Source organism: Onychomys torridus, chromosome 8 (genome assembly GCF_903995425.1).
Source record: "Onychomys torridus chromosome 8, mOncTor1.1, whole genome shotgun sequence".
NCBI lineage: Eukaryota > Metazoa > Chordata > Mammalia > Rodentia > Cricetidae > Onychomys > Onychomys torridus.
In genome coordinates this window covers 21,291,131-21,303,982 of record NC_050450.1, presented here as the reverse complement: position 1 = coordinate 21,303,982, position 12,852 = coordinate 21,291,131, and the positions used below count along the sequence as shown (strand labels likewise).

General features: G+C 49.1%; 1 protein-coding gene across 2 annotated transcripts in view; it reads right to left on the bottom strand.

The window, feature by feature from the left end:
• Sh3pxd2b (SH3 and PX domains 2B) overlaps positions 1 to 12,852 on the bottom strand; it is an 83,866-nt gene that overhangs the window by 15,988 nt on the left and 55,026 nt on the right. The window contains exons 7-10 of one of the 2 annotated variants that reach the window (XM_036196452.1): positions 8,211 to 8,345; positions 4,068 to 4,172; positions 3,006 to 3,089; positions 750 to 867 (exon numbers count right to left, since the gene is read on the bottom strand). In XM_036196452.1, coding sequence (XP_036052345.1) covers positions 750 to 867; positions 3,006 to 3,089; positions 4,068 to 4,172; positions 8,211 to 8,345 — 442 coding nt within the window. The remainder of the gene's footprint in view (positions 1 to 749; positions 868 to 3,005; positions 3,090 to 4,067; positions 4,173 to 8,210; positions 8,346 to 12,852) is intronic. The other variant, XM_036196453.1, reaches the window with a different exon arrangement.

Below are 12,852 nucleotides of genomic sequence, written 5' to 3'. Positions count from 1 at the left end.
AAAACAAAACTACTTTAGAAACAAAATGGCCTGGGTTTCAGTGAAAAACAGGTCACTTGTAACTGGAGGCAAATTTACAAGGAGATAGAAATCTGTACAATTAAGCATTTGTCAAACTTAAAATGTCTTCTAAGAGGGAGTAAGTCTTGCTTTAAGTGGAAAAAGCTGGCTAAAATGCAACACAGTCCACATGTTCAGGCCATCATTTGAGGCACAAAGCCATAAGCACTGACAGCACCCATGGGAAAGTGAGCAGGCTCTGGGGGAGAGGAAAGCATGGGTGCCAATACTTCCCAGCTTTGGAGGACCCTTAAGCTCAGCCTGATAACTGCCCCCTGAACTCCAGAGCTATGAGTTCCAGGATATGTTATTCTGCAGCACGGTACCATGACAGTCACATGTCATTTAGTGATTGGGTGATTTGTGAGAAATGCTTTATTAGGTGACTTCTACCCTGTGCAAACACCATTTTACACAAACTTAGAGCAGCTCACTACACACCCTGGCTGTGGTGTAAGACATATAATAGTGTTCTACTCTCTGAGGCTTGGAGAACTCAGAGGTTTTGCCTGTTAGGATTTTACAGGAAAGCTATGGGCAGGGAGGAAGGCCAAATCACATTAAGATGTGTCCTTTAACAGCTGAGGCAGAAATGTCACCTGCCTGCAGCTTCTCACAGACTTCTGTGAAGCTGGAGCCCGTGTGTGACCCAGACCCCACCGAACCACAAGGGAGGCACAGGCAGATACCTGATCTTCCACCAGCCTTCCAGGTTCTTCTGGGTGACCTCCACCACAGCTCCTCGTTCTAGGTTCATTTCGTCCTGGTCACGAGCTGTGTACGGGTAGATGACCGTATACTTCTCCTCTGCAGGGACACGGGATGATGGGGTGAGAAAGAGACTGGAGGAGTCTAGAATGCTAGCTGTGAACTGGGATCACAGGGAGAAAAATTCTCTGCGAGGTCGCCGGCTCCCCAGGCTCCCGCTGAGCTCTAGAGGCCCCAGTTCCTCTGATGGCCTCGGCACTGCAGAACCTCCCTCCTTTCCTTCCAATCTGGGCCTCAAGGTCATGGGCCATGACTTCATGCAACATTCGGACCCACAGCATCCTCATCTCCCTCCCTCAGGTTAGCTCCCTGATTCCAGGAATTACCTCTAACTAACTCTACTTCCTCTGGGAAGAGTATGAGCTCCATGAAGACAGAGATTGGTCTAATTTGAGTCATGTTTCTGTCTCCGGCACTGGAATGTGCCTGGCAAAGCTGGTAACTGTTTTATGAATGAGCCTCTGTTTAGGGAGGGACCATGCTCTGAAACCCCCCTGTGGGTTCACAAAATGAGTTAAGCCTCCTGGGCTCCTGCTAGCTCTTGCTTTATGGAGACCAAGAGTCCAGACATAAGCTGAAATTGCCACCAAAGAGGGGACAGAGAGCACTTCTCATTTCCTAGATGGTGACCAGACTATACTTTTCATCGGCCATGTTGCAGCCCTGATCCAATCACGTTGATTACCTGCATGGCTGGGTTCCTTCCCACCCCACTCTCCCCACAAGCCACAGTGCCACCCTCATAGCCCACACTCCTCCCCGAGAGCCATCTCCCACTGTGCTACCACAGCAGCCCAGAGATCCTGCTCACTGGCAGACCCTGGGCAGGTTGCTCAGGAGGGTAAGGGACCAGTTCTCATTTCCAGTGTCCATTCTGGCTGCTGACACAGAGAAACATGAACACATGTCCCAGGAGAGCCCAGCCAGGAGAAGAGAGGGCTGTTCTTAGATTACATTTCAGTTCATAGGTGAGAGGCTGAGCCAACCATGACCCAGTGCTCATGCTTCTGGGGAAAACACTTAAGGCATCCGTTGCCTAGCCAGCAGCTGCTGAGGAGGTGGGAAGCTCTCAGGCATTTATTTATTTATTTATTGAAATGGCCTGCTGACCGACTCTGAGGGGGCTGTGCTGACTTGTGGCACACATCTTCTGTTCAGCATGGTCAGCTAATTCCCCTTGTGCTGATTCAGCAGGTACCAGGCTGGGGTAGGAGGGAGGAAGGGAAGAAGGATTCTGACGGCCAAGCACACTAATTTTGTGTGGTTCAGGTGAGAAGGAGCATCCAAACCCATGAGGCCTGGGTCCCCTCAGGCCCCAGCTGGGAGGGTTCTCAAGCTGTGGGATTCCAGAGATGCTGAGTGACTCCAGACTGAGCTCAGAGTCTACACAAGCAATGCCTGTTTTTCTGCTCATGGCTCATCCATGTGCAGTAGGGGTAGCTGAGCCCCTGCCTCCTGGAGGGAGATGTGCATATGACCCTGGTCTAGTCACAGTACAAGGCCTGGCTACTGCAATTGGTTCAGGGATGGCACACAGTGGGAGGGCTTGGGGGAACAAATCTTAGTGCTTGTGTTGAAGGAGAAGCTGAGTTTTTGGTGACTATCCCCGACAGGTGCCTGGGATTGGTGTCCTGAGAAACAGAGCTGTGTCAATGAAACAGAATAGGGCACAGGTGATGAGGGTACATCCAGCCTTGCTCGAAGCTAGTTCTAGCCTGGCTTTTTAGTGACACTTCCTATTCCTTAAAAGACAGCATCTCATTATGCAGCTCAAGCTGTCCTCAAACTCATGATCATCTTGTCCCAGCCTTCAAGTGCCACACATATGAACCACTCACCACCAACCTGGCTTTTCATACTTTTGTTTTTGCTTAATCCGGTTGATGTGGCTTCCTCCTGTGACTCAAACAAGTCTGGTAAAAGTAATGGGGCTGCCCAGTCACTATCATAGAAGACTCAGGCACCTTTTTAAACTGGGACACATCAGAGCCCCAAGGCGGTCAGATACCCCAGGCCCACTCCTCCCCATCCTGCATGCTTGCACACACAAGATGACAAGATCATGTTTTTCACATGCAGCAGATGCAGGCAATCCCAGAGCAGGGAGCTCATGCAGATAGAGATGCAAGGACCTGGCTCCAAGCACCAAATGCAAAGAAATCTCCAACGGTAGGCACCTTGACGCCAGCTGATGGCATACAAGTCCCCCAGAGTCCGGCGGCGACCCACAGACCGGGGCAGAGAGCAGTACCTCCAGGAGACTGGCCAGGAAGCATGTTGGGGGGAGGGCAGAAGGCAGAGTTAAGAGACACTGACTCCCAGGGGCTGGAGGCCTGGGAGCACCTGATAATGTTCCCTAGGTGCTGAGTCTATTCCCAGCTCCAGACATCCTAGAGAGGAATTCTGGGGAATGAATGAAGAGGTGTCCAGTAGACATTCCATTCCTGACAAACTCTGCAGAGTGTCAACTAAATGCAAAGCCACATGCGATGTTTGGGTGTGTAAATTTTGGGGTTTCTAGACCCTCCTCCCTTTACGCCCTTTTCTGACACACTTCATTTGTCTCTTTGCTTCCTCAGAGCCACCCACGGAACCCCCAAAACACTCCCCCCACCCCCCAGGCAGGACGGGGGCACAAGTCACAACATTTTCATGTTCAGCAGAGAAGGCTGAGGCTTAGAGAGATGTCTCTGTCCCAAGATTATTCTGTATGTAGCAGAGGTAAGATTCACACTCAGGTCTGTCTGACTCCCAGACACTTGTGTGCTACCAGAGGCACTGAGGGCCTCTGCTTTGGGAAGTTCTCGGGGAGAAGAAGCATGGGCCTCCGCATTGCTGAGTGTCAGGCATCACCACATAGAACATCTACCATGAGATGTCCCCCAGAAAAGGAAGTGTGTGGGAGACAAAAGGGACACTTACATCAACAGAAAAATCAGGCATGTTTAAACAGACAGGGTCAAAAGTCTTGTAAATGGGCAAGTATAGCTTGGTATTTTGGCAGTGTTCGGGAAGTAGTAGGGTGTCAGCAGCAGGCAGGCTGGGAGTCCCATAAAAGGGTGAGGGCCTAGTTATGACAAGGCTCACCTAAGGCAGCTCCTACAAACCCATGAGGAAGCACAGGCTTACCCTATAGTTCTAATCCTGATCTGTTCATAGGCTCGGGACCCTGCGCTAGTGAGCTATCAATCCCAGAACAGAGGCTGCCGAGAGGGGGTGACCAGGAAGCTCCCTCCTACCTTCTTCAGGCTGGAGGGAAAACTCATCTTGCACACCGTCCTGGCCCTCGAGGCAGGTGGCAGGGACCCAGCCTTGCTCCTCAGCGGTGCTGACGAACCACCAACCTGTAAGAAGATGGCAAGGCGCTGTCAGCGGGGCAAAGTGTGTGTGTGTGTGTGTGTGTGTGTGTGTGTGTGTGTGTGTGTGTGTGTAATAATCCAGCTGTCCTTCGGCACAGACGGGTGTGTTCTAGAGGTGCCCTGAGGACAGCAGATCCTCCTCACATGCAGCAGTCCCTCAGTCCCTCATATAAAGGGTACAGGACATACCTAGCCCCCCCCCCACCCCCACACACACTCCTGTAGACTTGAACTCATCCGCAGGAGACTTCTGCCAATACGGATGTCAAAGCTGTCAACAGTTAGGCTGCATGTCTGGGGGTCATGGTGGGGAAAAGCTCTGGACATGTTCAGCACAATCACATTTTTTTTTCCTTGATTATTTTCTGTCCATGGTTGGTTGAATTCAAATATTCAGAGTCCACAGGTGTGGAAGCTGACTGTATATTCTGTTACTCAACAGTTAATGTTTAAGTTAGGCTAAAAAAAAAACCAACTAGTTCATTGGGTAGAATACAACTGCCAATAGTAGCTACTATTTGCTAAAAAATAAGTTAACAAGAAACTTGTTCCTGAGCCTGGGACAGGGATGAGGGAGGTCGCCCTGAGTAAGGAGCCTATAAAACATTTGCCATTAGTAGGGCGTGCAATGGACTGCTCACTGTACTTGCACGGTCTTGTATGACCTTCACATTACTGTCCTCATGGCACAATGAAGAAACTGAGACACAAAGAGGGTAACAGATGAGACCATGTCCATCAAGTGTGTGGCAGAGCTGTAGTCGGTGTGTGATCCTAAAGGCACAGGCCTCAAAAGGTTGCTGTGGGATGTTTAAGACGTAAGAACTAGATAGCTAGAAGCCTAGGCCGTTAGGCCAAACAGTTTAAATAATATAAGCGTCTATGTGTTTATTTTATTTTATAAGTGGGCTGTCGGACTGCCGGGGCTTGGCGGGACCTGGAGAGAAAACTCCAGCCACAAAAGGTACTTGGTGCATGGCAAGAGGAATCTGGCCGCAGGTCTGAAGCTTGACAGGCTTTATACTCACACCATGTGCTCTCTGAGGAAGGGCTGTTGCAGGCCCAATAGCCTCCACCTAAAGATGTCCATGTTCTAACCCCCCAGTATCTGGTTTTTACATTTGTGTTTACCAACCATGAAATTAAAAAAACACCTTAAAAAAATACTCCATGTATCCTGAATACATAGATCCTTAATATTACTCCCTAAGCCAGTGGTTCTCAACCTTCCTAATGCTGTGACCCTTTAATATAGTTCCTCATGTTGTGGTGACCCCAACCATAAAATTATCTTGTTGCTGCTTCAGAACTGTAATTTTGCTACTGTTATGAATGGTAATATAAATATCTGATATGCAGGACATCTGATATGTGATCCCAAAGGAGTTGTGACTCACAGGTTAAGAACCTCTGCTTTGGGGCTGGAGAGATGGCTCAGAGGTTAAGAACACTGACTGTTCTTCCAAAGGTCCTGAGTTCAATTCCCAGCACCCACATGGTGGCTCACAACCATCTGTAATGAGATCTAGTGCCCTCTTCTGGCATGCAGGGATACATGCAAACAGAACACTGTATACATAATAAATAAATAAATCTTAAAAAAAAAAAAGAACTTCTGCTCTAAACATATAGTAAAATACTATTCACATGGTACCTACATTACATGAAGCACAATGCCACTTAGAGAGGATGTAAAGTGTATGGGGGTTGTGTACAGGTCAAAAGCAAGCTTTCTGCCTGTTTATATAAGGGGCTGGAACACTATCTGCTCAATATATCTTCCTGTCTCACATCCTTCCTAGCAACCCATCCTGGCAGCTCAGGGAATGGGGACTCCTTTCTTTGTGTTCCTTGGTATATCCTTGCCATATAACCTGCATACATCTCTCTTGGGAGCTAGAAAACCACAAAGAGTTAGGAACAGTGGAACTCTAGCTCTACAGCCTGTAGAGACCTGGGGGCAAATGATGAGTCACTTGGAGTCAGCTATAACATAGGTTTATTTTTCAGTTTTCAACCACAGGTCACTATTCCCGTAGCTTTCATGACTTAAGTGGCAAGAATACTCTTGGGGTACTTTAGGCCTCAGAAGACTGGGATGCAGTCTCTCTCTGCCCTTCTCTCGCCTGCCCCTTGCATCTGCTTTTTCTGCCCAATGCAGGCATGGAAGCAAGGATTTCCCTTCTCCAAGGGAAGTCATAGAAGCTAAAAATATGCTCTAATCTTTTCCATCCTGGAGCTCCTAGCTATAAAGAAATTAAATTATCTGACCTACTTTGATAATAGATTGTAAAATCCCATTTTGGAAGAGTTCCTACCCCATACCCTGGAATACAAATACAACACAGAGGTCTGGATGAGCAGTCTGGCTGGCTTCCCCAGCATCTATTAGCATTTGATCTGACCCTTTTATTCAATCACAGGTCAACACAGCTGTCAACTGTGCAGTGAGATCTCTGAAACCCCAGGGGTTTGGAGAGCTTGCCGAGCAGAGCACAGAAGTTCCTGGAGGGCAGCACCCACAGAGGGTGTGTGAGTGCAGGGTCTCTCCCACCACTTGCCTGAGCATCCCTTCATCTATATCCTTTGGAGCATCCTTGACAATGACCTTGCAAGCATGTTTCTCTTGGTCATATAAGCCACTTAAGACAAAGGGGCTGTGCGAACCATGCTTGATAGCCAGCTGCAGGATGCACAGGCAGAACAACTGGGTTTGTACTTGGCTAAGGCAACAAAGGATGAACTGGGGGACTGAGCCGTGGGCAGTGTCAGAACAGAACTGGACTAAAGGACCTTCAGGTGTTCACTGAAGATGTGGTTGCTGCTTTGCTGTGGGAGAAATCCTCATACCTTTTACAGTCACAGACGTAACCTTGGAAGAGTTAGAGCATGGGACGCTGAAATGATGTTGGAGCAGTACTTCCTTCCAGGTCATAAAAGCTAATGACTTCTAGATTGCATAATCATGGAGGTATGATTGGCTAACACCATATGGTGACATGACCTGGGGGATGCCGGAAACACCATTTTCCTGTGTTCTTGGAAGCAGGGACTATTCCTAGATTGTGCAGTAGTGTCTGATTGGCTAACACAGGTCTCATGACTAACATGAGTAATGGAAACTTGAAGGTGCTGGAAACATCGTCTTTCCACAGTTACGTGGACTTAACCAGCCATCGGGCTATCATAGAGCTTGGCCCCTAGCAATATGATGAGCCACTGGAAACCCAGCTAGGGAGAGGGGCTGCTCACTCCCTGCTTTTTCTGCAAGGTGTGGTGGCTGCTATGTAGCTAAGGGGAGAGGAAGAAGGAAGGAAACATGCCTTTCTGGCGCACATGCTGTGCCAAGTCTCTCTCTACACTCTATCATTTACTCTTTCAACAATCCTTTGACAGTTTTCCGTGTTTTGTGAATGACAGAGCTGGCGGCCAAAGACATGAAGTGACCTGGACTGATGTGCAGTGTGGAGTCCAGGCCCCCAGTCTCAACCCCCCACCCCACACACACCGTGGTCCTGGGATGACAGTTTGGTTGAGGGGACTGGCAGATGTCCATCTTCTCTGAACAGTTTCTTCTTTTTTTTTTTTTTTTTTTTGAGACACAGTCTCTCTACGTAGGCCAAGGTAGCCTAGAATTTGAGGTTCTCTTGTCTCCACTTCATAAGTGTTGGAATTACAGGAGTGTGCCATCTCCCTCAGATCTTCAGCCTTCTAGAGGACTCCCAAGGGAAATCAACAAGAAAAGTCTCAGTGGAGTGCTCAACTCTGTTGACAAGTACTTGAAAACCAGAAGGAATGTTCCGGTACTGAGCATCAGAACAATGGTAACATTGGACTCAATCAGAACAATGGTAACATTGGACCCAACAGGCTGCTGAGGCAGTGGCTATGAGCCCACCCCTCAGTGGCTCTGGGGGGCCGGACCAGGTGGGTCTGCTTATTTGTTTCAGAGCTCCCGAATGCTTCTGGTTTGTGGGGCTTGGTGATGGTGGAGGGTGTGGGGGAGGTGGTCCACATCCTTACCTGACTCGTTCTTCTCAATGATGTCCACTACCTGGCCCACGCTGAGGCTGATCTCTGAGCTCTCCTGCTTCTGATAATCTGCCACCACCACATACTGCTCCAGGACCATGGGGTCCACTGAGGTCAGGTCACTCCCTGTGGACAGCAAATGCTATCAGACACCCCATTAGCTCCTGCCCATGCATGGAAGAGCAGGAACCAGGGGAAAGGTGGAGTCAGGGGATTTTCTTTCTTTCTTTTTTTGAGACAGGGTTTCTCTGTGTAGTTTTGGTGCCTGTCCTGGATCTTGTTCTATAGACCAACCAGGCTGGCCTGAAACTCACAGAGATCTGCCTGATTCTGTCTCCCCAGTGCTGAGATTAAAGGCGTGTGCCACCACCGCCCGGTGGGTCAGGGGACTTTCTAAGCAGAGAAAAATCTTTGTTACATGATTTGTTTCACGCCCCCAACTCCCTATCCTTGCCTCCTCTGATCCACTTGCTTACTCAGCCGCCAAAGTTTACCCAAAGCACTGGGAGTTCCAAGGGGTTCCAGTGAGTAAGATGTGGCAAATGCCTAGAAGCTGGCTGCTTAGCGGGGAGCTCAAGAGGATGGATAGTTTGAATGCTGAGGTCACCAGCCAGCCAGCCTCCATCCTAACTTCATCCTAAATTCCTCACCTATGAACTCATTAGTCTCCAGTGATGCACCACGTATTTGGCTGGGGACCACAGGCACAAAAATGGATGAAATAGATGACTGACAGTCTCGAGTAATAGGGGAAATAGACACGTGGAAAATATACATATACATATACACACACAAATACATACTAGAGATCAAATCATATAAGTGTCAGTTTGGAACTATCCAGCATGGTAGGACAGAGAAGGAACAGGCAAGGCAAAGTTGTACCAAATGACCTGCCAGCAAGACTTCTCAGGGAATGACAGAAAGCCAAGACTCATGACGGAAGGTGTCTCTGGAGTTGGGGAGGACCGGGGCAGGTGGATCTTCCACAATGGGGAAGGCCTGGGAACCTTCAGGAATAGGGGGAGCCTAGGAGGCAGAGTTCCGCCAGAAGGAGGGCAGGGTACTGCGAGAAGTTACTAAGGAAGGCACCGGTCTGAGGCCAAGGACTTGATAAGTTTGGATTTTTAAATCCTGAGGTGTCAATTAAGAGTTCTATGAAGGGGGACTGGAGAGATGGCTCAGCGGTTAAGAGCACTGGCAGCTCTTCCAGAGGTCCTGAGTTCAATCCCCAGCACCCACATGGTGGCTTACAACCATCTGTAATGAGATCTGGTGTCCTCTTCTGGCATAAAGTTCTTTGTGCAGATTAGAGCACTTGTATACATATGTAAAGTCATTAAAAAGAAAAGCATTCTATGAAGGGAATGACAATGTTTCCAGCTGGACAAGTAGCTCTGGCTGCCAATGAGAGAGGCAGAGACTGGCCAGGGAGAGCACTCCAGGCTGAGGGGGTGACGAGAGGCAACAGGGATGTTGGAGCTGAGCAGTGGTCCCAGAAGGGGAAAGTGTGGGAAGCGCTTCCAGGCAGGCGGCTTCCCTGGTGAGTGGTGCGTGTGTCACCCTGGAGCTGTGCAGCCCTGCTACCCACCAAGACAGATGGGTATACACATAAAAACACCACACAGAAGACTTTAAAGGAGCATCTCAGTTCAGAGATGTCAAAGAGAAGGGGCCGGCATGGCATGTGGGGGGCGGGGGGACAGCATGCTTGGCTCTGTGAGCAGGTTCTGGCCACCGACCCTTTCCTGCTGTGGGGATGGAAGGAAGGCATCTGAGCGGGGACTACCCTGACCACCTGCACCTCAGTGGAGAGAGCATGAGGGGAAGGGAGACATAGGACGGAGTTGCCAAAGAAGGCTGGATGGGAGGAAGCCTGGAAAAGCATGCCTCACGGGCTGTGGACCACCGTGAACAGCTTGAGGTGGGCACTGCCTGTCACAGGAAGAAAACAGGCTGAGGACGGTGAGTGAATTGTCCTTTACCACACAGCTGGCTACGGGCTCCCCATCCAGGTGTGGAAGTGGGTAAAGGAAGACAGGGAAGGAGGCAATGTCTGAGGCCTCTGGCTTTCTTTCCCTGGCAGTTCCTGAGTCTGCCCCAGAATCCAGCTAAGCTGTGTCCTTTCTTTGCATTTCACAAAGGTTATTGTCACTATTCCCAGCTGTCAACTACCAACTCCTCACAGGTCAACAGTTCACCAAAGCCAGACAGCTACATAGGCTGCAGGGTCTTGCTGAGGCGTGCTTTAGAGGTAAGAGCAAGGAACTGCTTTTCAGCATTGCTTCCAGGGCAGATTGTCTGCGTTTTACTCAGAACACCCCATTTATCAACACTAATGACAATAAACAAACAAATAATATCCTGGCATCACGTGATTAGACAGTAGCCTTAAATGACCATTCGGGTGTCATGTAGGGACCCCTACTGGTGGAGTGTGATATTGCAACCAAGCCCTATTATAAACCGTATTAGGATCCTCTGAGGCAGAAAAGTTCTAGAAGTTGCCAAGGATGAAATCAAAAGATTCCTAGGCTATATCATATGACCCACAAGGAACTGACAGCAGAAGGGTTATTTCTGTCATTAACGCTAAAAGAATTATTCTCAAGCCACACAGTGCCTACTCTACCAGATAAACTTTTGAGTTAGGTGTTTTTTCTTTCTGATGACATGTCTTGAATGTTTAAAATGATGAGTAATGCCAAAGTGAGATTTATTTTCCTTCCATCAGTTCACTAAATTGCAAGGCTTGTTGGAATAATCTGTAAATAAGCAAAAATCAGGATAAAAAAGCTCTTGCAAGCCATCAGATGACCTGCTCAGCTGTGGTAAGATGTTGTGCCGCCCCCACCCTCCGTGGGATGAGCAGAATTTGAAGCCACATGAGTCAAGTCTGCAGGAGCCAGCTGGCTGTAACTGGGCAGTGCTCGGGACAAGCCTTCTTCCATCCAGAGTCTGTCATAGGAACAAGGTCTGTTTTTACTTTACATCTCTTTAAAATTCAATCAAGAAGGTCGCCTCTAAAAATTAAGGCAGTGTCCACCAGTCAGATAAATAAGGAGCCCATAGAGGGTTCAGAGTCTGAATGAAGCAAGGTGCCACGTTCCAGGCAGTGGGATTATAAATAAACCTGAGCCCCACCATTGCAGGTGAGTGATGTCAACCACAGTCACCACAAATTAGGGCCTCGGCTCTCTTTTCCAGACAGGTCCCCTCATCAAGCCTGTTCCAACTGGACACTCTCATTTTCACTAATCAGAGCTGCTCTCCCCTCTCTGCCCTCCTTCTCACCCGCTCCTTCTAGGGGAGCCTCTGGAACTCTGAGACCAGCCCAGAATGGCAGCTGCTCTCTGATCTTTGCTAAGAAAAGAAATGTGTCATTATCCCAGGCTGAGGGCCATTTGCAGCTTGAGCAGGATGCCATGGTTGTGGCCAGTGCCCACTAAACCCCAAAGGAGAGCCAGATGCAGTCCACGAGACAATGGGGCTGGGCTGATGCCAAAAGCCGTGCCTCAGGAACAAGGTATGAGGTAGGCTTCTGTCCTCGCTTTCTGCCTCCATCAGCCTGTAAAGCTGACCCAGGCCCCACTCCCAGCAGCCCAGAAATGTGGACCTGCTCCCAGAGATATCGACAGGCTGGAGTGATAATCAAACAGCATCAATTAGACATTACTATTAATGTGTTTTACATACACTACTATAGACCTTCTGACAATCCTATAAAACACATTATCATGTGTGTGTATGTATGTGTGTGTGTGTGTGTGTGTGTGTGTGTGTGTGTGTGTGTGTGTCTGTGTCTGTCTGTCTGTCTGTCTGCATGCAAATGCACGAGTGCTTGAATGGAACCCAGGGCCTTGTGCATGTTAGGCAAGTGTTCTACCACATACCCAGGCCTGGATGTTACACAGGAGGAAACTGAGGTAAGGTCATCAGCTTTCACTTCTAGAATCTCTGCCTATGCCTCCTCCTTCCCATGTATGGAGCCCCTCAAACTTCTTGGGGTTCAAGGAGATTAGAGGCCAGGGCCCTGGAAGCTTTGAAACCCACACTGGCTTCAGGGGCCCTCAGAAGCATGGACCGTAAGGAGAGTGGGGCTGGTGACCGGACTTCAGCGTGCACATGTCTGTAGGGATCATCACCCCCGACCCACCTCCTCTTTTCCATGACCACCTCTGCTAGAAGAGGGGCATCATCCTAAGAACAGAAAGCTTCCTGTGTGAGAAAGGAGCCCAGCAAGGCTTGAGTGACAGGCACCAAACTCTGCCCAAAACAGTGGACCGAAGGAAGCTTAGAGGCCAGCCAGAGCTGAGGTTGTCAAAGGACCAGACCCAGATTTGTGGCGGACTTCACTTTCTTGCCTCAACGCTTGGTATCCTCTCATTCTGGAAATCCCTTCTCTCTTTGGAAAGCTCACCCTCAGTGCCCATGATTCAGGGCCTCCATAATCTCACCTCTTCCCACATCCTCTCACCCTCCCAGTACTGGAGAAGGCTCTGAGTGTCCACAGTGCTTTGTACGAAGTGGAACGGAGGCACAGAACCCTCTGAAGCACGCTTAGGAAGACATCTGTCATCTCATGCCACAAGGGCACTCTCATCTCATCTACTCCATAGTAGTTTTGTCAAGG